Source organism: Felis catus, chromosome A1, assembly GCF_018350175.1.
Source record: "Felis catus isolate Fca126 chromosome A1, F.catus_Fca126_mat1.0, whole genome shotgun sequence".
NCBI lineage: Eukaryota > Metazoa > Chordata > Mammalia > Carnivora > Felidae > Felis > Felis catus.
This window is the reverse complement of record NC_058368.1, coordinates 196,398,023-196,425,341: the sequence shown is the minus strand read 5'-3', so window position 1 is coordinate 196,425,341 and position 27,319 is coordinate 196,398,023. Positions and strand designations below refer to the sequence as shown.

Genomic DNA, 27,319 nt, shown 5'->3' with positions numbered 1-27,319 from the left:
GACTGAGCCAGGCTGGATTCCATGATTTGTCTGCATTTCTAAGCTGGCTGTGCCTCACAGTGTTCACTAAGCACTCTCAGCTTCCCCCAGACACCTGCAGTTGAGAAGTCAGGGAGTGGGCACACAGGCGGGGGCCCTTACCTGGCACAAAGATGTAGAGCCGTTTTCGCTCAGCAGGCTCCGGCCCGAGGGAGTTTTTGTAGGTGCAAAAGTATTCTCCCGTGTCTAGCCCAGTGACATTGGTCAGTGTCAGTGTGCTGGAGAAGGTGCCATCCTGGTTCTTGGCCGTTTTCTGCAGGGGCTTCTGGGACATCCGTTCCCACACCACCGGAGCTGCACCCGAACAGGTCAGAACGAAGGTGCTGGAGATATTGAGGACAAGCTCTGGCCCCGGAGGTGTGATGACCAGGCCCCAGGAGGCCTGTGGTCCCAGCAGCAACAGCAGGGGCAGCAACAGCACCTGGCCTTTGGGAGAAAAGGCATCGGATGTCAGGGCACAGGCGCGTCAGCACCTCCCCCCCGCGGCTGACCCTGGAGGAGGCCATATCTGCACAGTCCTTGAAGAACACACCTCCCTAATCCAACAGAGACTGGAACCCGTGGCTCTGAAGCCTGCTTGTCCAGTGCCTGGTCCCCAGGGACTCCTTCTAGCCTCCTGGCCTCCTGATCTTAGTGTCTCTCCATCCTAAGCCTCAGAGTCCTTCAGCTATGCTGTGTGCAGGCTGTGGGCATGTTCTCCCGAAGGCCTCAGGAAATCCTCGGGAAGCAATTCCCAGGCCTCCAGTTCCTGCATTACTTCCCAGGTCACTTTCTGAGCCCCTTCCCTGCAGCTGCCCCAGCTGCCCGGGTTCCATCCAAAGCCTAGAAGTGGCCTTGCTCGGGGAGGGTGGAGCACAGTAGTTCAGAGTAGGTCAGACTGGGCAGGAGAGACTCAGCAGTCGCTGGGAGCCAGAGGGAACTGGGGTGTGAGCGGGGGGGGGGGGGGGCGGTCAGGTGATTGGTTCCCCTCCCCCTGCTGATATCCTCCGGGAAAGGTTCTATAAGCCACGTCCCCCAGACCTATGGGTGCTCAGCCAGCCAGTCAGTCATCCTTCATCCTTGGTAGGCTGTCAGCTGGTCACTGATTGCCAGTGACCATTGATTGACTAGCTGGTCGGCCGCCCAGCCCCTCGAGCACCGACGGCATGTAACAGGCAGCAGTGAGGGAAGGGTGTGCTAGGAGAAGCCCAGCCAGGCCTTGGGAGCTCGCAGCCAGTGAGAGATCCAGGCAGGGGAGGGGAGTCCCAGACCGGAAGCAGACCAGCCAGGCTGATACCAATGAGTCCTCAGAAGAGGTGGGAGACGGAGGTGACTGTTAGCAAGTGGGGTGGGGGCAGCTGGTGAGGGGCCACGGGGTATGGAGGACTGAGCAAAGGATTTGAGCTAATGGCTCTGGACAAGCAGGGGTCCACCGAGGTTTCTGAGTCGAGTGGGCAGTAGAAAAAGGCCTCCACTGAGAGCCACTGGAAAGGCAGGAAATTGAGGTTCAAGAGCACGGCAGGGCCCCTGCCTCCCAGGCCCTGGTGCTATCATGCACCACCCTCCCAGGGCCCCTCTGCCCCTTTGACGACAGGAGCTAGCATGACACTCAGAAGCTGCAGTGTACCTACCTTTGAGGACAGGAGCTGGCATGGCGCTCGGGAGCTGCGTGGTGTCCTGCAGAGTTAAACAAGGGTCGGGGCTCAGGGCGAGCCGAGTCATTTCAAAGTCTGTCTTAGCACGTGGGTCCTACAGAGTAAACCCCAGCCCCAGCCACCCAGTCTCCATGTCCATGGGGCTGAAGTCAAAAACCACTCATGTCCCATTACCAAGAGGGCACTCATGCCCAAGAGTCCCCTCCCCCTGCACGGGGCTTGGCCTCGGGGTGCCTGGACCCTGCTTTGGCTCTGCCTCTACCTCTCCAGTGGCCTTGGCTGAACCCAGGCCTCTCTGGGCCTTAGTTTCTCTGTATGTACAGTGGGAGAGGGGACTTGGGCTGGATGGCGTCCAGCGCCCGCCAGCTCCAACAGCCAGTCCTCCGGGTGACAGTTCCAATACCAGGCTCTTATCTGCCAGGACAAATATTTGGGAAAGCGTGATGAAAGGCGTGGGGGAGCTGGAGGGGGTAAGCCAGAGCCCAGAGAACTCCCACAGGCTCCACAAGCACAACAGGAAGTGGAGGCGGCTGTGGGAAGGGAAGCGGGGGAGTCAGGACTGCGGAATGTAGGGGGGCACCTCCGTGCCTGGCCCCCTCTACTCAGCCCCAAGCTACACAGGGAGGCCCAGGGGAGAGGGGCCAGGGGGTGGGCCCAGGGGAGGCCCCACTGCCCGGCAAGGCTTCGAAGGTCCTTAGAGACTACTGAATCCAAGTCTCCCAGCCCCAGTGTCCGGATGGGGAAACTGAGGCTCTGAGAGGGAAAGAAGTTTGTCCAGGGTGACACAGCAGAACTTGTCCGAGAGGGAGACAAAGAGGCCTGGAATGATAGAGGCAGAGAGAGACAAACACAGAGACCAAAGGAGGCAGCGAGAGACAGAGGCAGGAACACAGAGACACAGACTGCATTAGGTGGGTCTTTGCTCGATCCCTGCCCTTGGCAGCCCTATCTGAGGGTCCCAAATAACCACCAGTGGCCAGGCTTACAAGGGTCTGCCCACGGCATCGACAGGAAGGAGGCCAGAAGTGGACAAGATCACAGAGCAAGAAACGTGAGAAGTGACCACATGACCGGGCAACAGGGAGCCTCCTGGTGCTGCGGGGCTGCTGACTTCCCTGAGGGGCTGCCCAGCCAGGTCCTGCTCCTGCGGCCAACCCTGGCTTGCCCCCACTCCACTCCCCATCTTGGCCCTTTTACTCTCCAATCCAGGGCCAGGGTCCCGGTTCGAGCCCCGGCGCGGCTGCCTCCTGTGCCACTGCTGTCCCTATGTCCTCAGTCTCTAACTCTCAAAGAGGGATGACAGGAAGCTTACCACTCACAGGGCTGCACTGACACATACTAGTGGGCCCCAGGCTCCCCTCTGCCCAGCACCCCACGAAGCTCCCTGAGCAGCTCTGCTCTGCCCTTCTTCCTCCTCCTGCCCCTTCAGACTGGCTTGCCTGAGGTTCCCCTCATTTCTCCCCTCTCCTCTCTCCCCACTGTCCCAGACCCGAAGCCCAGCCCTTCCACACACCCCCACTCCCTTGCCTCCTGCCCCAGCCCCTCCAGCTGGATGCCAGGCCTCCTCCGGCAGGAGGGAGCCGGGCCGTGGCAGAGCCAGCAGCCCCCACGGAGGCCCATCTGCCCCTCGGTGGGTGCCCCTCTGGCTCCCCCCTTCCTGCCCGAGATCTCAGCCAAAGAAAATCATTAGCAGCCCAGGCTGGGGGAGGGGGTCATTTCAGCCTCCCTGCCCCTCCCCTCGCAGCCTCCCTGGCTGGCCACACTGTTTATTATTCTAAAGGAGGAATTTGGTCGGCTGGCCTGGAGATGGGAGGTCACTGTAACCAGGGCCGGCCTGGCTCTGGAAGGCTGGGCCATGCCGGCTGGGCCCCCAGTTCCCCTGACCCTGGCTCCTCTCCTGCTGGGCCTCGGGCTGGGGGCAGCTTAGAGTCTTTGAGACTCTAATCCATGAGGGGCCTTCTCAAACAGGCAGTGGCCCAGAGAGGGACAGAATCATGACCTAGTCACACAGCAAAAAGGCAGAATCAGGCCAGGGATAGGATAGGCTGGGCAAAAGAGCTCAGAGCGAGTATAGATGCCCCGGGGATCTTGGACTGAGTTCTCTCTTTAGGCAATGAGCATTTTGGCTCTAGTCACAAGGGACCGCAGACTCGCTGGGAGACTCAGCAAGTCCCCTGCCTTCTCTGGGACTCAGTTTCCCTATGAATATAGGGAGAGGTTCAGATGGGTCAACTCAAAGAGCCATCCTGTTCTAAAACTGCTTTTTTGACTGGCCAGGGAGAAGGTTCTAGTCACTATTATTCCTGCTGGGGTGGTTTAGGGAGGTGAGGGCTGATGAGAAGGAGGGGGCTACATTAGTGAGGCTGGAGTCACGTGAGAATCCATAACCCATCTCATTCTGTGGATTGAATCTCCCTGACCATTTGGTCACAGACATGCTGTGTGGACTTTGACAAGTTGTTTCCCTCTCTGGGTCTTACTTTTCCCATCTCTACAATTAGGAGTTAGACGGTCTTTCAGGGGACTTTGAGACAAGTAAGCTGGTGATACGGAAACCCCAGAGGTGGCATGGACAGCAAGCCAGAGGAGGATGGGGAAGAACCAGAGTGGAGTTTGGTGGCACCAGACCTAAGCTCCCAGACCATCTTTAGATGACTCCCTGACAGGCCCAGTTATCTACCTAATGCCGACGGACCTCTGTGCTTCCCAGAGGCTGCTGTGGTTCCAGCCAACCCCAGAGAGGTCCAGGCAGCTGATGTGGAGGTTAGGGGCTTTCCTGTGACAACTCCCCCTTCTTTAGGGGGAGGGCTGCAATCCAGGAAGGAGCCACCCGGGACAAGGTGGATGTCACAGTCAGGAAGCAGGCACCCTCCGACCTGCCGTACTCTCCTGCCTGGGGAGGCCCCTGAAACAGAGAGAAGGAGGAGGCTCTCAGGGATCCCCCCTCTCTCCATGAGGAGAGTGCTGAGGACCAGGAAGGCCTCACGATTCCTCTTATTTTGGCCCGGTTAGGGGGACAGAGGTCAGTCCCAAGATGCAGTAATTGCCCAGCTCCTCACAGTGAATCAAGGACCTCAAGTCCAGGGGAGCAAGCATGCTTGGGGATCCCTCGTGAGCCCAGCCTTCCCTCCTCCCGGCTCTTCTGAGTCTCCACTCCTTTCCCACCACCTTAATCTAAATAAATCCAGTCCCTCTTGGCCACATCCGCCAGCAGCAGCTTCCCTCCCTCGGGGTCCCGAGACTCCCACGACACAGGGAGGCCAGGGAGGAGGGCCTCTGCGGCTGCCAGGGAGGGAGGCTTGCATACGGTGAGCGTGGACGCACACGCACACACCCCCGCCTGCACATTCACTCGCACGCTGCTCCGAAACACATCTGTGTGCAGCGGGCCATGTGTGTGCCCAGCCCCCACGCAGGCACTCAACATGTGCCTGCCCACGCAAGCCCCGCGTGCACACACTCCCCTCCCTCCCCGTGCCCAGCACACGTGCGCACGGCACAGACTGCCGCCTGCATGCCTCCCACACGCCCATGGGAGCGTGCACGTGTGCAGAGCTGTGTGCACACGATATGCACAGAGCGTGTGCACGCAGGCCCAGACACACCTGAACACACATCCACGATACTGAACACAAGCCAGTGCGTGTTTTACATTACTGTACCAGCGGCCGTTCTGAGCACTTAGCCTCTTTCGACTTTACTTGCTCCTCAGCCAACTCTGGGAGGTGGATACAAGGATGATTCCTGTTTTCGATGGGGACACTGAGGCAGGGAGTACTTGGCGAACTTGCCCAGGAATGCAGAGCAGAGACTGAACTCTCTCTACACCACCACCTTCTCCGCTTACTTGGTTTGGGCTGGCGAGAGGGTGGAGAGAGACAGATGGCAATGCGACTTGTTTAGCCGAGAAACCATAGGACTTGGTGATAGGTGCCGGGGCGCTGGAGCGAGAGTAGCTTAAATGAGCCCCCGCTCCTGTTTTGGACTTGGAATATTGGGGGCCAGGAGCGTGTGTGTCCTGGGGGCACAATGCCATTTTCTGAGATGAGAATGGGGCAGAGGGGCAGGACTGGGAACTGCCACCCAGCTGCTTTAGGGTTTGGAGGGGCTGGGGGCACCTGAGTGGACAGAGGCCCCCTCAGTCTGGCGGCAGGGGACAGGCCGGGCACAAATAGCGGCGAGATGGGGATGGGGGGGAAGGCACGCTGCGGGGAGGAGGGGGTCGTTGGGGCAGGCAGTCCCGGGCGGGCCGGGGATGCTCCGAATAAACAAGATGCCAGAGGGAGGAGGAGGCCTAGCCATGGAGTCTCGGGGTTAGAGTCATGGAATCTCAGAGCTCCACGGCCCTCGGGGATCATGTATCCAATCCAACCCTCTTCCTGTACCCACTGTACAGGTGAGGAAACTGAGGCTGAGAAAGAACCAGGGACAGGTCCCAGTGTTTTGACCTAGGCAAGCTCAGGTCCCTGGCTCTGATGTGAGGCTGGTGGCTCGCGGCCCGGGGGCTCAGACTATCTCTGTCCCCACAGAATGCCCCCTGCCCTGCCATACATAAAGCTTTATATCAAAGTCACTTTCCCTGCGCTGTCCCAGCCAGGCAGGGAACGGGGACTGAGACTCCCAGGAGATGGCTTACTAAGTTGCAGGCAGAAGCGGGACAGCGGCGTGAGTGGCTTGCAGCCTCGTCCTCTCTTCTATACACCTCTCTCCACTCTGCGTCCCCTGGGACAAACTGGCACAGATCCCTGGCTGGGGAATAAGGAGATGTGGGTCCTCGGCCCAGCTCTGTCACCCACCTGCAAGGTAGTCCTGCCCCTTTCTGAGCCTTGGCTTCCCTGTGTGCGCACAGGGTGGGCAGGGCTGTCCTGGATGCCCCTTCCAGAGCTGCCATGCTGTGGCCGTCGGGACCCTGCTCCGGAAGGCGGCTGGGCTGGGCTGGAACGCTGGGGTGGGGGTTGGGTGCCGGGGAGGGGCCCTGGCCTGGATGTCATGACTCAGCTCAGAGAAGGCAGCCAGCTTCGGGCCTGGGAGTGTGTGGGGGCAAGAGGCATCTGGAGCCAGGGACTGAGCCCTCCTGCCAGCAGCTGGGAGGGCACGTGAGTGAGGGCCACACCGGCTGGACCTGGCAGACTGTGGTCCGTGTGGCCTCAACCCAAGCGATCTGAGGCCTATGTGCACTCCTGCGGCGTGGGTGGGAGCCAGGGAGGACTGCAGGGTCCACTGGGCAGGGACACAGTTACAGGTCGGGGGGGGGGGGTAGAAGCCTGGGAAGGGGCTCCCACCTGCCACCCTCAATCCTATGCCTCACTTCTGTCTGTCTGTAAAGGTTCAACGCTCCACCTCTACACGATGACTCCCCCCACAAGCCTCAGGATCACATCAAGGCCAGAGAGGATGACCAACCTGGCCCAAATCACACAGCGATGCAGCTTGGTCATCCAGGCTCTACTCTGCCACGCTGCTTCTAGACCCAGAGGACCTTCAGTGTTTTCAGGTACCTATGAGGTCCCCCAAACAAAGCAGCAGCAGTCGGCTCAGTTGGAGCCTGGCCTGGGCGCTCGTTGTTCTGGAAGTCCAAGTGGGTGGAATTAACCGTGCCAGTTCCATGGACTGTTACTCTGTCGCTTCTGTCGGTCCTGCTGCACCTCCCCGCTTCTGTCTCCTCACCGCCAGTCTGTCCCCTCCCTCCTGTTCTCACACCCCAACCAGAGGAACCTTTCTGGCCCTAGGAAGGGGCTGGCTTCTTAACTCCGCCTTTAAGAACCTTGGTGCCCCGGCCTGGCCCTGCCGACAGCTCATCATGACTGACACAGGGAGGCTGATGCCCTCCCAGCTCCCCAGGGCCCGAGCGAGGCCCCCACACTCGTCACTCACTCTGTGTTCCTCGCCCCAGGAGGCCTCCCCGGGGACACAATGGAAAGAAATGACCTATTTTCTGGAAGTTCAAAATAAAACGAAACATCTGTCTGGATCAGAGCCAGGCTGATAAAGAACGGACCGATCCCCCCCAGCCCCAGCCCCCCCCCTTCTGCCACTCACCCCCTCACCCGCCAGAGTGCGAGTGCTTGGGGGTGGGGGATACTGCAGGCCCAGCTACTTGGAACAGTTCGTGGGAAAGCGCTCAGTGTGTGCTTCACGGCCACTGGGGGCCCAGGGGAGGGGGCCTGGGTCCTCACACAGGCTGGGAACCAGCCTGAGAAGGAGGTCAGTGAGGGAGGGAGGCTTCTACATGCTCCCGTCCACCCGCCTGCCTGCCTGCCTGCCGAGCAAACACTTCCTGCCTCCTCCGGCGCCTCTCTGGCCTCCCTGCTTGTCCCCCACGGCTGCCCACCCCCACCCCCAGGGCCATATGGCCTGGCTCTACCCAGGCCCAGTGGGCCCCTGGGCCAGAGTCCTATGGATCCCATCTGGACCCCCTAGAGCGCCTACAGAATAGAACAAGGGCTTAGAAGGCATTGAAAGTAACAAGAGTAATAACAGCTACCTCTGATTTAGTTTGTATCCAATGCCTGGGCTAAGCCGTTGATGTGAATGACCTCAGAAGAATCCATGATCTCTGTGTCGCCTCTCCATTTTACAGAGGAGAAAAGCAAGGCACAGAGAGGTTAAATCATTTGCCCAAGGTCACAGAACTTGCCGGCAGGGGAGCCAGTGCTCAGTCCTGGACGGGCTGACCCCAGAGCACCCAGGCTCAACGCCCACGTGACAGCCTCTCAAAGGCAGGAGGTAAAGACGACAAGCCCTTGCCTGGCACACAGCATAGCCTCAAATGATCCACCCGCCTTGGTCTCTCACCCTCTGCTTCCCGACCTCGCCTTTCAGTGCAGGCCCTCCTTGTAGCAGGGTGAGCCTGAAGCTGAAAAACAGGGTAGGAGACAGGCAGAGAGCCCCACAACCTGGGGGCTGGAAGGGGCCATAAATACTCCCTATTTGCGCCCCCCCCACCCCTTCCCCCCCCCCCCCCCCCCCCCCCCCCCCCGCCAACAGGCTGTGTGGTGCACAGTGACCAGCGTCTCACCACCTCATCCATAACCCATTCCACTCTTGGAGGGCTCGGGATCCTCAGAGGTCCGGCTAGTCAGAATTTTTCATAACATGGGGGGGTTTTGTTCTGTCCTCACAACAATGCTGAGAGAGGGTTATAATCGTGCTTTCTGTTTCATGACAAGGAAACTGAGTCTCAGAGAGGTCTAGTGACTTACCCAGGCTGACACAGCCAGTAAGCCACGAAGCGGGGATGCAAACTCAGGCTTGTCTGACTCCAAACCTGGAGGCTCAACCACCACTAGAGCCGGCCTGTCTCCCACCCAGAAACAGGTCTGTCCACGGAGGAACAGTCTGCAGTGAGTTTACCCTAATGGGGTCCGTACAGAATGCAGGCTCCCAAGGACCGAAGGATCCTGAGGTCGGAGCCCTGTCCCTCCCTCGCTGAGGTGCAGAGTGAGTGGGGGTGAGTCCCAGCTCGCCCAGTAATTTGAAAGTCAAGCTGGGGATAGAGCTCAGAACCTTCCTGCAACTTCACCGCAGAGCCTGCCGGAGAGCGCATGGGTGAGGAGAGGAGTCCTTGCTGAGGACAGCCTGGCTCTGGCCAGGACAGCCACTGCCTTGAGGCCCGTCCCGAGTATCAGTGAGGCGAGGTGTGTGGCCGGCTCTGCCACAGGCCCGCTGTGCTCAGGGTCCAGGCCTGCCCCTGCAGGGGCCCCAGCACCTCTGCAGCTGCAGAGTTCCGGGCCTTCACCATCCCTCACTGCCCTCCCTGCACCACCCCCCCCCCCGCCCCCCAGAGCCTCATCTCTGGCCGATGCCATGGCAACAGAGAGCCCAGGTCCTGGCAGCCAAAGGAGCCCCTGAGAGGGGTCCCAGGCTGAGGCTGGGGAGGCGGTGGGGGGGGGGGGGGCGGTGCGGCGGTCAGAGACAAGCAAACCTTCTGTTCCCCGGGCTGCTGCCAGCCCCGGATCAGCCCTGGGCCGGGGTGGGGGCCGCAAATAGAATGGGTCCTCAGAGCCAAGTGGGCAGGGGGCAGGCAGGCCTCAGGCCGTTTGTCCTGACCCACCAGCACGTGGCCTGCCCCCGCCAGCCCAGAGCCCAAGCCCACAGGCAGGCCGAGGGAGCTAGCGAAGAGCAACCCTGCCATTAATTGGAGCCAACGTGGGGCATTGAGATTCCCCTCAGGGGCGGCAGAGCCAGAGGGGAGAAAACTCCCACATTTCACTTCCCTCTCCCTTTCTCAGCGTCTGTCTCTCTCTCTCTCTCTCTCTCTCTCGCCCCTTCCTCTGGTCCCGCACCCCACTTCTCCCCCAGACTGTTAGTCCGCTTCTCTGGGCCTCGGCGTTCCCATCTGGAAGTCGGGGTTCGTCACCGAGCTGTAGAGGCCATTGAATGAGTTCATACAAGTAAAATGCTTAGAACAGGGCCTGGCACACAGCCAGTCAGTGGCCTCGTTCTTCTTCACTCACAGGAGAGTAACTCACTCACTCACTCGCTCGCTCACTCGCCCAGGCCCCCTGGCCAGGCTCGTCAGCCAAGGATTGCACGTGACAAATGAGAAGGTAGGAAAGCCCCTTCCAGAAGGGCTCCTTAGGAAGGGGCAGCTGCTGTTGTGATTGGCATTGCCAGCAGGCTCAGCCAGGGTGGGGGCGGGGTGTCTCCTAGCATAGTCAGGGATTTCAAGGCCCACCCAGGACCACGACCCAAGTGCAATGACTCCCGGTCCCCTGTCTGCCAACCACTTCCTTCCTGGACCTTTGTCTTAATCCCTTCCTTTGATTCCCCCACAAATGAGGAAACACACCTAATAATTTTTTCAGAGGCCTCTAGATTCCTTTTTGGTTTTTTTCCCCAATGTTTATCTTTGAGAGACAGAGAGAGTTGGGGAGGGGCAGAGAGAGAGAGAGAGAGAGAGGGACAGAATTGAAGCAGGCTCCAGGCTCCGAGCTGTCAGCACTGACACGGGGCCCGAACTCACGAACCGCGAGATCATGACCTGAGCTGAAGTAGGACACTTAACCGACTGAGCCACCCAGGCGCCCTGAGCCTCCAAATTCCTAATTCAGAATTAGGCTTTACGGTAGATGCTTAATAGATGCCTACACAGCGTAAGGGATCAAATGGCCTCGTAGGGTCAGCCCTTCTGGTCTTCAAGCCTCAGCTGTCCCCTAACACCTCGGGGTTCGCTAAGCTGGGGAGCTGGGACGGGCAAGCGATGGGGACTCTTTCCTTCCTGGGTGGTAATGGGACCAGCTGGCGAGAGGGCAAAAGGAGACCCTGATGCCACCCAGGGCATGGAAATCCCATGGAGCCCAGCCGGACCAGGTGTAGCAGCTCCATTCTGAAGCCACTTAATCCAGGTCCAAGTCCTGGCCGGCTCTACCACCTTGTAACTGTGTGACCTCTCTGACTTTCACTTTCTTGAGTCCCAGCCTCCCGGAAAATGACAGAAGAGACTTCCTTTTCCATTGCTGGGAGGGGTAAGATGATGACGAAAAGCACCCGTCACATAATAGGTGCTCAGTAAATGGCAACAATTATGAATATGTGATTATTTCAGTGGGAAGGAGGTGGCCGCCAGCTCAGCCTCCAGGGTTTAGTGGGGTTCTTTGGTGGGTGATGCCAGGGAAGGGCATTCCACAGCGGCTCTGCGTGGGAAATGGGAGATCTCGGGGCACCTGGGAAAATAGCAGGAAGAAAACTTCTAGGTCAGAAATCAGGGCTCTTTAGCAAAGAGGTAGGTGACAGGCAGGGAAGGAGTGCAGAGGTTACTTTGGGAAAGTTTGGGGGTTCCGGGTGAGGATTTAGGCTTTGCCCTGCAGGCACGAGGAAGCCAACCTTTCAGGGCATTGGTAGTGGGGAAGGGGGCGGCTGGCTGCTGGCTGGACAGCAATACAGCCCAACTCCAAGCACTATGGGAGGAGGGGCTCCTCAGATGGGAATGACAGGAGCAGGTTAGCATCAGTGGGAGGACGTGGATTAGAATGGGGACAGTGGAGGCAGAGACGCCAGTTTCGGACATGAAGCCGTCTCAAACCCCGCCTAACCCCCCTGGCAGAACCAGCCATATAATTTGTGGGGCCCCTTGTTACAATATTAACAATTTCAAGTGTGGGGCCCCCGCGAAGCATGGAGGCCTCTGTGACTGCCCATGTCGAATGCACATGAGGTCATCCCTGCTCCCTGGACTAAAGGGGAGGCCAACTGTCCAGCCAGCCAGCTGCCCGTCTGTTTTATTCATCTCTCCGTGCATTTAGCTATCACTGTTTCACTACCCATTCAGCAGACAGGCCCCAGCCTGGGAACCGGTAAGGGCACAAATACAGGTAAGAGGGGAGAAGCCCACGGTCTGCTGGGTCAGATGTGAGCCTTTCCCTTCAAGCCCGGTGCCCTGAGCTAGGGCTGTGACAGGTTTGTAAAGCGGAGCCTTGCCCTGCGCGTTGACCCTGGAATCCCCCCACCCACCCAACTTCGGCTCAGTCTCAGGAGTGGAGAAGCTAGCAGGCCACAGTCTTTCAGTTCTACTTCTCAAGAAGGAAGGCTACCAGGGCAGCAACAAGGATTTGAAACAGCCACAGAAGCCTGGCAGGGGGGCTAAGGGCAAAGCGGGATGGAGCTTCTGAGGTCACTGAGCTGCTCCCTCGGCCTCCCCTTCGTGTATATAAAAGGAATTTATGGCCAGAATGGAGAAGTGATGTGATCAAAGCTCCATGGTCCACAAAACTACCCCGGGGGAGGGGAAGGGGGAGGGGGAGGGGGAGGGGGAGGGGGGTCCCACCCCTCATGGAAATGGCACTTCCTCTTTAGCCCAAACTCTGCCCTATGACCTCACACCGGGGAGGACTGGGGCTGAGTGAGCCTTGGATGACAGACGTGGATGGAGAAGCCACAGCACATGCCCAGCTCAGTGGTCCCGGGTTCAGTGCTATCACGGATGACCTGTACGACTTGAGCTACATCCCTCCCCTTCTCTGGACCTCAGTTTCCCACCCATAGAATAAGCAAGTTGGACCAGGCAACCCCCAGAGTCCTTTTCGTCTCTGACCTTCAAGAACAGACTCCCTGGCCCTGCTGCCCCCACTTCCTAAAGTACAACCGACTCCATCATAGGGCGGAGAAGCTGGTACCTCCTGCAGATGAAAGGTTTTTGGGCACCTGAGACATCAAATAGCTCTGATCTGAAGCAAGGAGAAGAGATGGCAGATGGCATTAATGCAGCTAAAGCAATACACTTTGATTTTCAGCCTCCTGCACTAGGCTGGGGGCAGGGTGCCCCAGAAAGCATCTGGGAAGGGGGGTTCCTGGGGCAAGGGCCTGGGGCTTCAGGAAGCCCTTCTGCCTGTGGGCTCTGAGTCTGAAATCTTGGGAGATTTCCATCTTAAGTGTGAGAGTTGCCTTAAGACCCTCACACTTGAAGCAACAACTGTGTCGATTCCACACCCGCGCCCACCCAGAGGTGGGGCGTGGGTCCCCACACCATTCCCTCGCCTCGGGACCCCATCATTGCTCCTAACCACCACTGGGCCAAAGCCCTTCTTCCTCTTGAAATCAGAGCGTATGAGATTCGAAACATCAGCACTGGAAGGGGCCTAAAGGGTCACAGCATCCACACATCCACACCCCAACATGCACACCTCCCTACCCTCCTTCCTCTGTATCCCAGGAAAACGGGCTCCGCAGGCACACACCCTCAGAGCTCCCTGAGAAACCAAGTGCGTTAACAGGCTGCTCTAACTATAGAAAGTTCCCCCTCTTTATTGCAGGTTACAGTTTTCCATTAGTGGTCATCGATCCCGACCTCTTTCTGTAACGGATGGAGAAAGGGTAAGAAAAACCCCTTTCATTGTGAAGTTAAATATGCATGATGCCTGAGTACACAACAGAGCTTGTGTGGCTGCCAATCCGGGCTGGCGTGGCTTGGAATCCTGGAATTGTTTGGGGCCTGGAAGGAGCTCAGAGATCATCTTGTTCAGCCTCCTGGTCTCACAGATGGGAAAACTGAGGCCCAGAGAAGGACTGACTCACCCGCAGTCACACAGAATGTGTTCCAGGGTCTGATGACCACCTCTGGAACTCTGAGGGGCCTCCGCAGCTGCGGCACATTCTCAGAGTTTGTGCTGCATCCCCAGGGGTGGCCCGTGCCCCACCCAGCCTCTCATCCTGCGCTCTGGAGTCACAAACACCCGGATGCAAATCCCAGTTCTGTGGCTTCCTAGCTGTGGGACGTTGGGCAACTGACTTAACCTCTCTGGGCAGTTCCTCGTATAAAACAGAGAGGGTTTCTATCTACGCCTGGAGGTTGCTGTGATGATTATATTAGTTTGACAAATATTTATTAAGCGCTTTCTGAATGCTGGGCCTGTTCGAAGCCCCAAGGAACCCAGCAGTGAACTTCACAGTAATGGATGGGAGGCACAACAGAACCACTCAGGAATCGCTGTCCCTGTTATATCACCCTGCCCACTCTACTTCCCAGCTGAGGTGCTATGAACTCTGCCCTGGGGCGGAGGGGGGGGGGAAGGGCAGGAAGGCCTACGGAAAGCAGTGGAGGAAGATCTCCCCCCATTCCAAGGACCCACTGCGTACAGCGTTCTGAAACATGCGTGAGGAAGTAGGGTGGGCATGAAGGGCATTTCAGGGAAGTCTAGGGGACCCTCTCATTCCTTCCGCCCTCCCCACCACACTCAGTAGCCCATCCCGAGCAAAGCACAAGTCCCCTCCTTCAGTCCTGAAGGCAGCTGGTCTCAGAACCAGCCTGTGCCTGGAAGATGGAACTGGGCCTTTAGAATCCCCACGGTATCCAAGCCCCTTCTGTGGGCATTGCCCTTTGTGGATCGCAGACGGCTTTCACCGCCAAGTCCTGTGCAGGAGGCGGAGAGAGCAGCGACCCTCTCTTAGCCAATGGCATTAGGTCCAGCCCTGTAAAGTGCAAGCGCCTTACCTATGTTATACTCACACGGCCTACATACCTCCCTGCTGCTCACAGAGGAGGGGACTGATGCCCAATCAGACACAGGGTCACCCGGCCAGCCAGGAGCCAACTAGGGATTGATGGCACAGTCATCTGGTGCCCAAACCTGACGTCGTTTACGCATGGTGCCCACTGCCTTCGAGATGTGGATGCAGCCCGGAAAAAGGACACGGGGACCCGAAGTTGGCCACACAGTGGACTTGAGTTGAGCCAGGACAAACGCCAGGTCTCCTGACTCTGAATCTACGGTGCTTTCCGCTGTCCCACATCTGTGGGCAATTACAAGTCTCAGCTTTTCTTCCCACAGAGGAGGGAGGGCTGCCTGATCACCCCTGAAGGGAAGGTGCTGACCAGATGGTCTCCTTCCTCACTTAGGGCCAGGCCAGGCTCCTGGCGGACCTGGGTGCAGGTGGGGCCTGAAGCTGAACTTAACCGCCGCAGAAGGTGCCGGAGCCAGGAGCAGCCTATGTGGGAGGACGGAGCCTGTCTTCCTTCTGACCTGGGGCTCCCCGGGTAGCAAAGGGTTACGTCTTTGCTTTCAAGCAGACACGGGCCAAAGTACCAACTCTACTAACTGTGTGACACTGGGAAAGTCACATAGCCTCTCTGGGCCTTGGTTTCCTTGTCTGCAAAATAGGGGTAACAACAATACCAATTCCCAAGACCTGGTAGGTGAGGTCCCAGGCTCTGGGCCTGGCACAGGGCAAGCCCTCCTTGACAGTGACCAACACAATCCTCATCCTGGAGCACTGCGGGTTGAGGGTGTCTTGCATGGAGGCAGGGGAGGACTGTGTGACTTCAGATATCTCACTAGAGGCCTCTGTGCCCTCTGGGATTGCAGAGGCGGGCAGGGACACTCCTCCTTGTCTGACATAGAAAAATGCAGTCTGGAGGAACTACATGATGCTCTGGAAGGTCACCGGAGGGAAGGCCGGGGCCCGGTTCTGGTCTCACATTTGGGAACAGGAGGTATTCGGCGGAGCCCCTCCTCCCTTCCCCGGCACGTTTTCTCGGTTCCACTGACCGCCGGCAGATGCTGGGGGCAGAACACAGAGCACAAACAGGAAGAGAAGGCCAAGCAACAAGGCAAAAGGGCATGACAAACACTTGGAAGACTGGAAGAACCTCGGAAGACTGCCTGGAGGAGGTGAAGTAGGCAAGGTCCTTGAAAGAAAATGGAGGGGATGAGGAAGGGCATTCTCATAGGCAGGATTGTGCTTACTCCTCCTGAGAACCCTGGGATCTGACTGACACAAGGCCCAGGTTTGGAGAAACGAGGCAGGGAGCCTGTTATCTCCCGGAGCTCTGCCACTTAGTAGCAGCGTGATACAGTTTTGTAGCTGCTGTGAACCTCACACGTACAACCAACATAAAATCCGTCCCTGCCTCTGGAGCTGCTGGTGAGTTCCGTGAGATCATGCTCATAAAGCTCTCCACGCGGTCCTGGCATGCAGTAAATGTCAATCAATGGCAGCTACTATTAGGAGTTGGGGCTTTCTATAGGGGAGAATCAAAGAAGGAATCGTGATCAGATTCATGTTTTAGGATGGAGTGAAAGCAGCGTCCGGAAGGAGGGAGACAGCAAGGCGGCCTGAGCAGCTGCCTGAGTCCAGAGGGAAGGGCCCAGCGACTGACCCCCTTCTTCACAGAGGGGCCCCCACATCTGACGGCCGGCCCCAGACCCCCAGGCCCACAGCCCCAGCTGCGCGACGCGACCGTGACCGCTAGCCTTGCCGCAGCCCCCTTGCCTTCGCACTTTCCCAGCCACTGGGGGTTTGGAAGGACATCTTAGGAATCTGGAAAATTTGCAAATCCATTTAAATCCGAAGAGGTTGCCTGGCGGCCGGCTGGCCTGGAGCCAGATGGATTCTTAAGGACAAGGCTTGGGCCCAGAGACAGGGGCCATGGCTCTGAGGTCCCCTATCCGTGTACCCTGCTTGCCACCTCCCAATGGCCCTCTCAAGCTCCTTCCAGCTCTCCCCAGCCCCGTCAGGCAGTGCTACGTTTTGGAGGCCCTCCGTTGGCACCCAGAAACCTCTGGGGTTCATTTGATGAAGGCAGGGGGCAGCAGGGCTATGGAGACTGAGACCACCCACCCCAGAAGCAGCCCGAGCAGGAGAGGAGAGAACTAGCTTCTCCAGCCCTGACGTGGCCCACAGCCTCCCGGCCTCCTCCCATCTGGTTTTGTTAAAAATATTTTCCATTTTTTGACCTACCCAAGAAGGCACAGGCTGGAGCAAGGGGACAGGACAAGGGGTTGGGAATCTCCCCTTCTCCCAGCACTTACCTTGCTGCTGATGCCTGCGGGTGTGGGCACAGTCCTGAGCTCTGGGCTGTCACCCCCTCCAGGAAGTCCTCCTCACTGGCCTCTCATTAACAGAGAGACTTTGCTGGACCCCAAATGGGGCAAGCGCTGGGTAGGAGAGCAGGGAGGACAGCTGCAGTCTCTGGGAGCCTCAGGAGAACGGAGGGGAGTAGGGGGCTGCAGGGATGAGGAGTGGCCTCAATCCCAAAGCATCCTGCGGGAGGAGCAGGGTTGCCAGGAGGGGCCGCCCTGGGTCTGGCCGTCGGTGTTGCGGGGCACAGCCGCTGGTCAGAGGGTGCCCAGCTCTCTCCTTGCCGTCCTCCTTCTCTCTGCCTCCAACTTGTTCACAGAGGGATCCTGCGTCCCAGACGGGATGGGCAGGGACTGCGGGCGCTGGCAGCCCCAGGAGCTCACACTACTGTGGGCTTCCCTGCCCCTCCCCCACTTTGGGGGAAAGGCTGAAGGGCCGCCTCTGATTGGCTCAGCTCGGAGAAGGGGGGCGAGGGGGCGGGGAAGGTGGACGCGTGTGTCTGTTTTCAATTTCAGTTTCTTCCCCCCTCTCTTTCTTTTCCCCCAAGTTTCTTGTTTTTCTTCCTCGTTTCCCTCTGCTTGCTCCCTCCGTCGCCTGCTCTCTCAGGATGTGAGGGGATGTTTAGAAATTCCGCAGCCCACGCCAACCGCTGAGTCACTTTTATTAAAAAGTGGCCTGGCCCCACTTGCCTGATGCCTTGCCGTGGTACCTGGGACCGAGTCCTCCCTCCGTGCCTCAGTTTCCCCATCTATAAAGGCAACTCCGATAAGTTACATGATTGATTCGGTCAACATCCATTTATTGAAAAGGCGTGTTGACGGGGCACCTGGGTGGCTCAGTGGGTTGAGTATCCTACTTCGACTTCGGCTCAGGTCATGATCTCCCGGTTGGGGAGTTCGAGCCCCATATCGGGCTCGCTGATGTCAGCCTGTCAGCGCACAGAGCACACTTCGGATCCTCTGTCCCCCTCTCTGTGCCACTCCCCTACTTGTGCTCTCCCCAAAATAAATAAATATTTTTTAAAAAAAAAAAAGCAAGTTGAGCACCAACTATATGCCAGATACCGTGCTGGGTGCTGGGAATGCGGTAGTGAGTAAGACACAGTCTCTGACTTCGGGGTGGCCCAGGCTAGTGGGAGAGACAGGGATGTACAGGCAGGTACCCCAGAGGAGGGCAAGGGCGCTGAGAGCGCATTTAGAGGGGTAGCTAACTGAGGCTTTTTTACGATCAGTCACTTTTCAGAAGGAGAAACCCAAGACCCAAGTGTGAATTGGTGCAGAGGAAAAGAGACCTGCCCAGCATCACCCGGTATAGCTCAGAGTTCCAAACGAATCACTTCTTGTCATCTTGCAGCCCCTGGAGTACCAGGAAAGGATTATTTCTCCACCTTATAGACGATGAAATGGAAGTCCGGAGAAGTGAAATGAGCTTCCTGAGCTCACACAGCAATGGCAGAACCGGGGCGGAATCAGGCCTCCTGAGTTACATGGTGAAACAGACACGGCCAATCTGACCCCAATGGAAGACCCACACCGCAGTGCAGACTGGGCCTCCCATCCTGCCTCCTTCCTCTGTTATCCCTTTCCCTGCCTCTCATGCAGTCACTCAACAGGTATTTTCGAGTACCTGCTCATGTTCCATTTCCAGCTTCTTGCCCTCCCTTCCCTACTAGGGTCTGCCAAGGACCCTCCAAAACCTGGCTGGATCTCTGGCTCCCCCTACCTAGTCCACCCTCATTTCCTCAGACCACTAGACGTCTCTAGTCACAGACTCCTGGCTCTTAGATGCCCGAGGACATCATTTTAAAGGGCTTTAGTGGGGCGCCTGGGTGGCTCAGTCAGTCGAGCGTCCAACTCTTGATTTCAGCCCAGGTCATGATCTCGCGGTTCGTGGACTCCGGCCCCACATGTGTCATCACGGAGCCTGCTTGGGATTCTCTCTCCTCCTCTCTCTGCCCCTCCTCCCCTGCTCACTTGCTCTCTCTCTCTCAAAATAAATACATAAAAATTGTTTAAAAGTTAAAAAAATAAAAATTAAAGAGTTTAGGGAGTTTAGTTGAGTCATCCTCTGCCCCAACACTGTATGCACTGGGGAAACTAAGTCCCAGAAGGGGAAAAGAAAGGTGTCCCGGGTCGGGTCACACAGGTAGAGCCTGACTCTGCCCAGGGCTCCTTCCTTCCTACTCTCCGCACCTCTGTCCACCCCCTTCTTCTGGGGTCCTCTGTTCATGGGGCAGGAGTGTTTGCCCAAGCTGGGATTTCATGCCAACCACAATAGCATATCTTGAGGTCATTTCTTGGTCTTATCTAAGTGGAGATTGCCCAACATCTGAGCATCTGGGCTGGGCCGCACGGAGGGAGAAGAGTTCTCAGATGGGTCCTGAGCCATAGCGTGCAGGCCGTGAGACACTCCCAAGAGAGGGGCCTGGCCTAGCTTGATAGCAGTGGGGCCCTAGGGGATGAGAGGGGGACTCCAAGGACCACAGGGTCAGGCCTACACTGGGATTTCTTATGCCTGAAGACCCTACGAGTCCTTACAACTCCGAGCATTTGACTTGACCACTCACCTCCAAAGCCTTGGCTTCTCTGCTGGGACCAGACAGTTTTTGGGGGGGGGGGGGGTTCGGGGAGCAAAGAGGCATTTCAACCCCTAATTCCGCCCCCCCCAACAAGTCCGGGAATGAGGACACCCAGATATGGACTTGATTTGTGGCCTTGGAGAGACACCTTTGCCTCTCTGAGCCTCAGTTTCCCCCATTTGTACATAACGGGGTTGAACTCCTTGTGCTGGAAGGCGGTTGGGATGCTCTGTTTACAAGTGTCTTAGGTTGGACTCTGGCTAGGGAGAGGAGGCTGGTGGGCCCCAGGGCAAGGGGACAGCTGGGGGCCAGAGATGCAGCACAGAGGGGAGGGGGTGGCTGGTGGTGGCTCCCCCGGGAAGCTGGCGGCGGCCGGTTTCCGGCCAGCCCAGCCGTCCGGCTGGCCCATCTGGAATCATTTAGCCCCTACCACCATTAACCCTTGGCAGGCACCAGGGCTGCTGTGCCTCCTCTCAGCTGAGATGGGGCTGGGGGACCAGAGCCGCACGGAACACCACAGGGCACTCCCCAAGGGCTGGACCATTGAGGCAGAAGAGTCATGATTGACAGGGCAGGTTCTAGAGCCAGAGACAGAACTGGGTTCAAACCTCAGCTTCTGCAATTCCCAGCTGCACAATCTTGAGCCAGTTGTTTAAACTCCTGAGCCTCAGTTTCTTCCTCTGGCAAATAGAGCTCATTTGAGGAATGATTTGAAAGACTGTTGCAATTTGTAATGCACTTAAAGGACTCAGTACAGCGTCTGGAAGTGTTAAGGAAATACTGAGTTTCCCTCGTTCCAGCTGCAGCCCATCACTGTGTGCTGCTGAGCGCAGCCGGTCCTTCTCTGGGCCTCAGTTTCCCCTGTGTGCTCTGAAGGGGTGGGCAGTGGGCAGTACCTTTGAGCGGTGTAGCACTGTCAAGCTGGGGTGGTCAGCACAGCCCCCCGGCCCCACCAGGGACAGGACCGGCCATGAATAGTCTCCCAGCTGCCCAGATGCTGGGAGCCCCGTCTAGCCTGGGACAACGCTGATGTGGAAAGGCTGGGCCGACAGTGGGCAGGCAGAGCATGGAGTGAGGGGAATCCTGCCTCAGGTGAAGTGAGCGGGATACAGAGGGAGAAGGGAGCTCTGGGTCTGGGGCTCAGCACTTCTCCCCCCTCCACTGCACGGGGTCACGCTCAAGGATTAAGAGCCTGAGCTCTGACACCGGAAGGTCCCACCCAGCTCTACCACTTGCTAGCTGTGTGACCCTGGGCAAATTAAATTACCCAAGCTCTCTGAGCCTCGGGGTTTTCGGCTGTAAAATGGGGATACATGTGCCTACCTCGCCGAGTCGTTGAGAGGCCTGCGTGAGTGCCGCCCCAGGTGTCTTACGCAAGGACTAGAGCAGAGCGAGAAAGCCCCACTAAAGGTAACGATTCTCCGGCGTCTCCTCCGGGAGCCGCCGTCGCAGAAGTCCATCACCAGGGCCGCAGGGCAGCGCATCCAAATGCTCATTTTACAGCCCAGATGACTGAGGCCAGGGCTGGAAAGTTGACTGAGCAAGGCTTTGTAATGCACAAGACCAGGCCGGGAAGGGATGCTTTTTGTCTAGACTCAGGCCCGAGCTCTTCCCTGAAGGAGGGAACCAGGCTGAACTGAACCCCCCTCCCCAGACCCCCACCCACGCTTGTCAGAGCCGGAAGCCACAGCTCTCAGTGGGGCAGGGGGCGGGGGGGCCCGGAAAGGGCGCCTGAGTGGGAGAATTCCCAGTAGGCCAGCTCAGCACTCACTCAGGCAGGGCCAGCAGCCACCGCATCTGGCTCTCCCACGCTCCCAGCGCTGCCCCCCATCCCAGGCTCCCCAGGCCTGGGGTGAGGAAGCAGCACACACAGCACAGGCATCGGCACAGTCATCTTGGATGTCAGGGCCTGAAGTGTCCTAAGAGTGCATCCGTAGTACAGGCATGGACACCGAGGTCCAGAGAGTGGAGAAGACTTGCCTGAGGTTAGCCGAGAGAGAAAGGTCCTGGAACGCGGGACTCCTGACCCCCAGCTCGGTGTCCTTCCACTCTGCATGCGCGGAGCAGGTAGATCCTGGTACCTGCAGCTGGGGAGCCAGAATCGGGGTACATTGGGAAAGGCCTCTTCCCCTCCTGGACACTCGACATAGTGGCTGGCTGGTTGGGCAGAAGAACCAAGGGGGGGGCACTTTGGGCCACACTCCCACCCTAGATTCCTCGGGAATGATTTGAAAGACTGTCGCAATCTGTGATGCACTTAAAGGACTCAATACGCTGTGTGCTGCCCTCGCTGGGCCAGACTATAGCCACCAAAGCCTGACAGGGTCCCTGGAGATAGGACCCTGCCTACCTCGCTCAGCCTCTCCCAGGCTCCAGCTGACCTCAGTCTCAGTGCCCCAGAAATCAAGAGTGTGCCCTGGTACACACGGATGGTTCGAGGATCGTCAGAACAACAGGGCCCTCAGAGGACACATATGTCCCCCTCACTGGACACACTGGGTCCCAGAGAAGGCCGAAACCTGCAGGAGGGCACATAGCAAGAAACGGGCAGAGTCTGACCCACAGGCTCTGCTGTCCCTCTTACCATTTATCCATAGAGTAGAAATTAATTGAGCACCTACTATGGGCCCCACCCTCATAGGGCTCACAAGCAAACACCAAGGAAACCACAAATCAGTGATATCATATTGTGATCAGTGTGATGAAAAAGATGAAGAATAAGGGTGGGGGCTTTTGTCTAGGCAGATTGAGGTTTCTCTGGGAAAGAAATACTTCAACTGAAGCCTGAGGTTAAGAGGCCACACACAACACAAGAGTGGGAACAGTGTTCTAGGTAGAGGGAACAGCATATGCAAAAACTTGGAAGCCAAAAAGAACTTGGTGTGTTTGAACAGAAAGAAAAGAATGGTTGCGACACAGAGGGGACATGGCGGGGTAGAGCCTGGAGAGGAAGCCAGCGGCCAGGCCTCAGGGTCTTGTGGGTTTTGTCTTGAGGGTCAGGAGGGCCAGTGCACGATTTTAAACAGGGACTGATAAGATCAGGTCACTGTAGTGCACTGTGAAGGATGGGCTAACAAAGGCGACAGCAGGGGGCTAGTATGGAGGCTGTTGGAGTTGACTATGGACTGGCTGCCCTCCCTCCAGCACTGGATCGTAAATAGAGACTGTTGGAATGCACCCTATAGGGAGTTAGGACTTGTGGGCCCCAGTCCATGCTTAACCACTGACTCACGGAGTGACCTTCCTTTCCTTCCCTGGCTGCTGTATCTTCTTTGAACAAAGGGTCCGATGCTCTGCCCCTTCAGATGATTCTGCCCCTAGGCCTTAGGTTCTAGCATCCTTTCTGCTCCCTAAGTGGCGATGTACTGGAGGGCTGCCTTCCTTCCCCACGGGGAGCAGGAGGAGAATCAGGGAGTCTGGCAGGGGGTCAAGTTGGAGAACAGGCAGCCTGTGAGCCTTCCGGTAGTACCCCGCAGTGCCAGCAGGTGACGCCCCAGCCTCTGGAGGACGAGACGAAAGGTGCGGGAGGGGGAGGTGGGGAGAGGGGTGCAGAAGGAAAAGACATGTCGCAGGAGCCCCAGCCCCCACCCGTGAGCCTCACATCTGCCCCCTGGAGGTGGGCAGGGCAGGAACGGCCATGCCTGCTTTCATCTCAGAAATAGCTCAGGCTGGGTGGCTCGGTTGGTTCAGCGTCCAGCTTCTGCTCAGGTCATGATCTGAGGTTCAAGCCCCGCAGCAGGTTCTCTGCGGTCAGCACAGAGCCTGCTTCGGGTTCTCTGTCTCCCTCTCTCTCTGCCCCTCCCCTGCTTGCTCTCTGTCTCTCTCTCTCTCTCTCTCTCTCTCAAAAATAAAGTAAACATTTAAAAAAGAAAGAAAGAAACAGCTCAGACAGAGAGAGTTCCTCACCTAAGGTCACAGAGTGAGTCAAGGCCCTTGGGCTGCAGTCTGGGTAAGTCGAAAGCCAGGCCACCAGCCTCTCTTCAGCAATCCACTTCCAACCGAAAGCTCAGCCCAGAACCTTTCCTCTTCCACGGCCATAAACCTGTTTAGAAACCGACTTATCACCAAGATCTTTATGAGGCCGTGTCTCTGCGCCCCACCCCTGGAGGCTGTGGTCAGGTATGTGAGAGTAGCCCAGAGGGAAGAGGGGCCACCGGGGAGCCAGAGGCAAGGAAGGGTCCAATAAACAGCTGCTCCCAGAGATAAGGGGCTATCAGAGGAAGAGGCTGTGACGCGGTGGACGGGGGCTTCTCCGCACAGTCACAGTACCGTGCTGGACCACCGTCTGAGACAACCAGTTCCCAGTGGGCAGATGGGGACACTGAGGCCCAGGGAGGCAGGTGCTCAAGGTCACATGGCGAGTCGGAGGATAAGGTGGGGCGGGACCTGCCATTTCAGATTCCCCGCCTGGGACTTTTGAACAACGTTACAGTGTTCTCAGGAGGGGGAAGCAGGATTCACATCAGGGCTGGTCTCGGGTCTCTGGTTGGAGGGGTCCATCTAAAGGTGAGGGTAACGGGAGAACTGAGGCTTTTTTGCATGAGCCAGAGGAGGAAGAGGAAGCAGATATTTGTATAAGCAAAACCCCGGGTTTAAGAGAGAGACGCACACAGCGCACGACCTTCCCAGGCTGGAGAGGAAAGAAAAACTTCCAGAGAGGCCACGGACCTGCTATGCGGCCTCCGGGGAGTGACTTCACTTCTCTGAGCTCCAGCTGCTTCATCTGCAAGGTGGGGGTAACAAGACCCTGCCTCACCCTACCTGAAATAATACATGCAAATGAACTTGGCCTCCTGCCTGGCACTGAGTGAAGGAGCGCGTTGGCTCTGTAAGGGTCTACCATGGTCAGCATGCGGCGAAGTCTATGTTGTCCCTGCTCTCCTACTCTCTTGGAGGGGGTGATGCTTGGAGGATCAGTAGGGCTGGGCCGAGGACCCCTCGGGCACTCTGGGTGGGCAGCGAGAAAGGCCAGTGGGGTCCGGAGACCCAGCTTCCGGGACCAGCCCCGTGCCTGTGTGACCTTGCCTAGATACCTGGACCTCTCTGTGCTTCCTCATCCAGGAAATGGGGCCAGCCTGCTTTGCCCCGCCCTTCCCAACACCCAGGGTTCAGGAAAGAGCAGGCCCAGGGAAAGGTGGAAGTAGAGGCCTACCCCCAGGATGTGTCTGTGGAGTAGGAGGCCTACCCCAGCCTCCACCCTGGGAGAGGACAACCCTAAGGGGGTTCCCCTGAGGGGATCACGAAGCCGGTGGGATGACTCCCCCAGGCCTCAGGGCTCCCTGGTCTTGATCTCTCCCGGATCAGGAAATAGGCCCCATTCTGCCCTTAAGGCCCTCATCTCTCAGCCACCGCCCAAGCCCTGGGCACCGTCTTCGTCATTTCTGGACCCCTGCCCAGCTTCCCCGTTGCTCTTACCAAGATGTAATTTCACTTTTATCTGTGATTATTTGATTCATACATGCTTCTTCCCCCCCCCCCCCACCAGACTATAAAACCCCAAGGGCAGGGCCTCACTACCATAATACATATTTGTCAAATGAATGAACACACGAGCAAATGAATTCCTATATCTATTCCCGAGCTCTGATTTAGCATATTGTTGGAATTAGAGGGCACCCGGAAAGTACCAACCTTCCTGTCCCCCAGGATAGGCATGCTTTCTGCAGCGTCTGTGACCAGAGACCTCCAGCAGTCACTTGCATACCTCCTGTGATAATGAGCTCACTCTCTATTTCCTGACAGCCCATTTCCTAATGGATGGCCCTTCAGAGGGCACTCTATTATGGATGGGTTGAAACCTATGTCTGTCTATGCCTACAGCTTTCTCTCTCAGGTCCCAGGTCTGTCCTGCACGGCTCCCCAAACTCAGAACCTCAAGTCCCATTCCAGATTTTCTCCTCCTGCTGAGCAATCCCGGTTTTGTCAACTCAGAGAGGAGAACCCTGTCTTTTTGGGCCTCTTCTCCCTTCTTTGTATACTTGTCAGTTTTTGACTGACCGCTTGAAAGAGTCAGAATTTCACCAACACGCCCCCTTCCTGACCTGGGAAAGGGAACCTTTCCCACAGAGGCAACCATGGGCTCATTCCATGTCAGTGACAGGCAGCTCCCTTTCCCCACCAGCTTTCATTTTTTGTTGCATAAACTTGGGCATGGCCCCTTTCCTTGCTGGGCCTCACTGCTGCCACCTGCACAACGGAAAGTTCCTCTGATCAGGAAGGGGAGCTCCGTGCTTCCTGTCCCCGATTCTGTTATAGTACCCATTGGAACCCCAGATGGACGAGATTCTGACCAGCGCCAGCTTCATTGGGTGGGTCACCTGTACAGTCACCCAAGGCCCAGTGTTTAGAAGGGCCCCATGGGTGGTTAAATCCTCTCTGTCGCCATCTTGCAATTCTGAATCATTTTTGAGCAAGGGACCTCACGTTGTCATTTTGCACTGGACCCTGTAAATTATATTCAGATCCTGACATCTGTCTGGATGTAGCCTTGAAATGATGCTGACCTGCCCTGGCAAACTAATGCAGTGACCCAAGGGAGGGACAGGTTGAGAAGACCCTGATTCTGTCCACCTTTTGGGGGCCACACGTCTCTGCACAGGTAGGGTGTCCCCAGGAAATGTTGGAGGATCAAACACCGTCGGGGGCTTCTGTGCAGCTTGTTGGCACTGAACCCCACCCCCCCGTGGAAAGGGAACCCATCTCCCCAAGACTTCCTGACCCAAGGCCTTGTCCTTCATGAATCCTTCCCCAAATCTCTCAGCCTTGCTGCCCGTTCCGGGCTCCTCAGCTGTTTTACACACTCCCTCTTGGGTAGCTGTGAAATGTTTACCAGTCTTTCTTTAATCGGGGGAGGGACACGCATGAAGCGTTTAAAATACCAATGGGCCCCAGCTATAAGTGAACCAAAGCTTTTAGACCTTGATCACACAGGCCAACTGTTAAAAAAATCAACTGGAGAATTTTGCATCCAGACTGAGTGTTAGATAAGACTCAAGAATTTGTGTTAATTTTGTTAGATGTGTCTAATGGCATATTATGTAAGAAAGTGTCCATGTGTTTTAGAGACGCATGCGGAAGTATGTAGGGGTGAAATGACATGGTGTTTGAAGTTTGTTTTAAAATACTCCGGCAAAAAGAGGGGAGTCGATAAAATAACTGTTACAAAAACTTGATAATGGTTGAAGCTGAGAGATGGGTATATAGTGGCTCATTACAAATTCCACTTGTGTGTATGTTTGAAACTTCTTAGTAAAATAAAGGGGGCGGGGGAGGGAAGCGCCTGCTGAGAGAATTGTGAAAAATTCCCCAGAATGGCCTCTTAAAGATGCCCCTCTTTAAGAACTTTCTCTGGAGAGTCAACTCAGGAAAACTCCCCGATTGTATGCAGACTCCTGTATGTGCATATGTGCATTTTCCCGGAAAAACCTCCACAGCTTGCTTCGGAGGCTCAGAGGGGTCGTGACCCCTCCCCCCCACCCCAACATTAAGGACCCGCTACCTTACAGAGGGAACCCTGTTTGAAGTCGGGTTGCCCCCTCACCTCAAGCTGATCACTACGGAGTGCGCCACAGGCCCGATGTGGCTGTGTGATGCTGGCCTGGGGTCCCCCCGCCGGCCCCTCGGATCCCTTTTCTCCACCTGTAAGATGGGGTCACGGGCGGTCCACGCGGCCCAGGGAGAAGGAAGTGTTCGGGCCGCCAGGCCGTCGGCCCCGCAGGAGCCCCACACCTAGCGATGCCTCGACGCTCGCCCGGGACGCGTCCTCCGCGCCCCC

General features: G+C 57.2%; 1 protein-coding gene and 1 non-coding gene across 4 annotated transcripts in view; one reads left to right on the top strand and one right to left on the bottom strand.

Annotated features, from left to right (window-relative positions):
- Window positions 1-17,535, bottom strand: part of PDGFRB (platelet derived growth factor receptor beta) — a 37,853-nt gene extending 20,318 nt beyond the window's left edge. The window contains exons 1-4 of one of the 2 annotated variants that reach the window (XM_045036959.1): window positions 16,919-17,535; window positions 4,354-4,578; window positions 1,650-1,695; window positions 142-465 (exon numbers count right to left, since the gene is read on the bottom strand). In XM_045036959.1, coding sequence (XP_044892894.1) covers window positions 142-465; window positions 1,650-1,671 — 346 coding nt within the window. In that variant the 5' untranslated portion in view covers window positions 1,672-1,695; window positions 4,354-4,578; window positions 16,919-17,535. The remainder of the gene's footprint in view (window positions 1-141; window positions 466-1,649; window positions 1,696-4,353; window positions 4,579-16,918) is intronic. The other variant, XM_011286103.4, reaches the window with a different exon arrangement.
- Window positions 464-18,891, top strand: CDX1. Of its 2 annotated transcripts, none has more exons than XR_006585068.1 (4): window positions 464-803; window positions 7,000-7,167; window positions 13,424-13,484; window positions 18,321-18,891. It is a non-coding gene; the product is annotated as a caudal type homeobox 1 (transcript). The 2 variants fall into 2 exon arrangements; XR_002745415.2 differs by having other exon boundaries at window positions 18,199-18,891.
- Window positions 18,892-27,319: the final 8,428 nt, after the last annotated feature.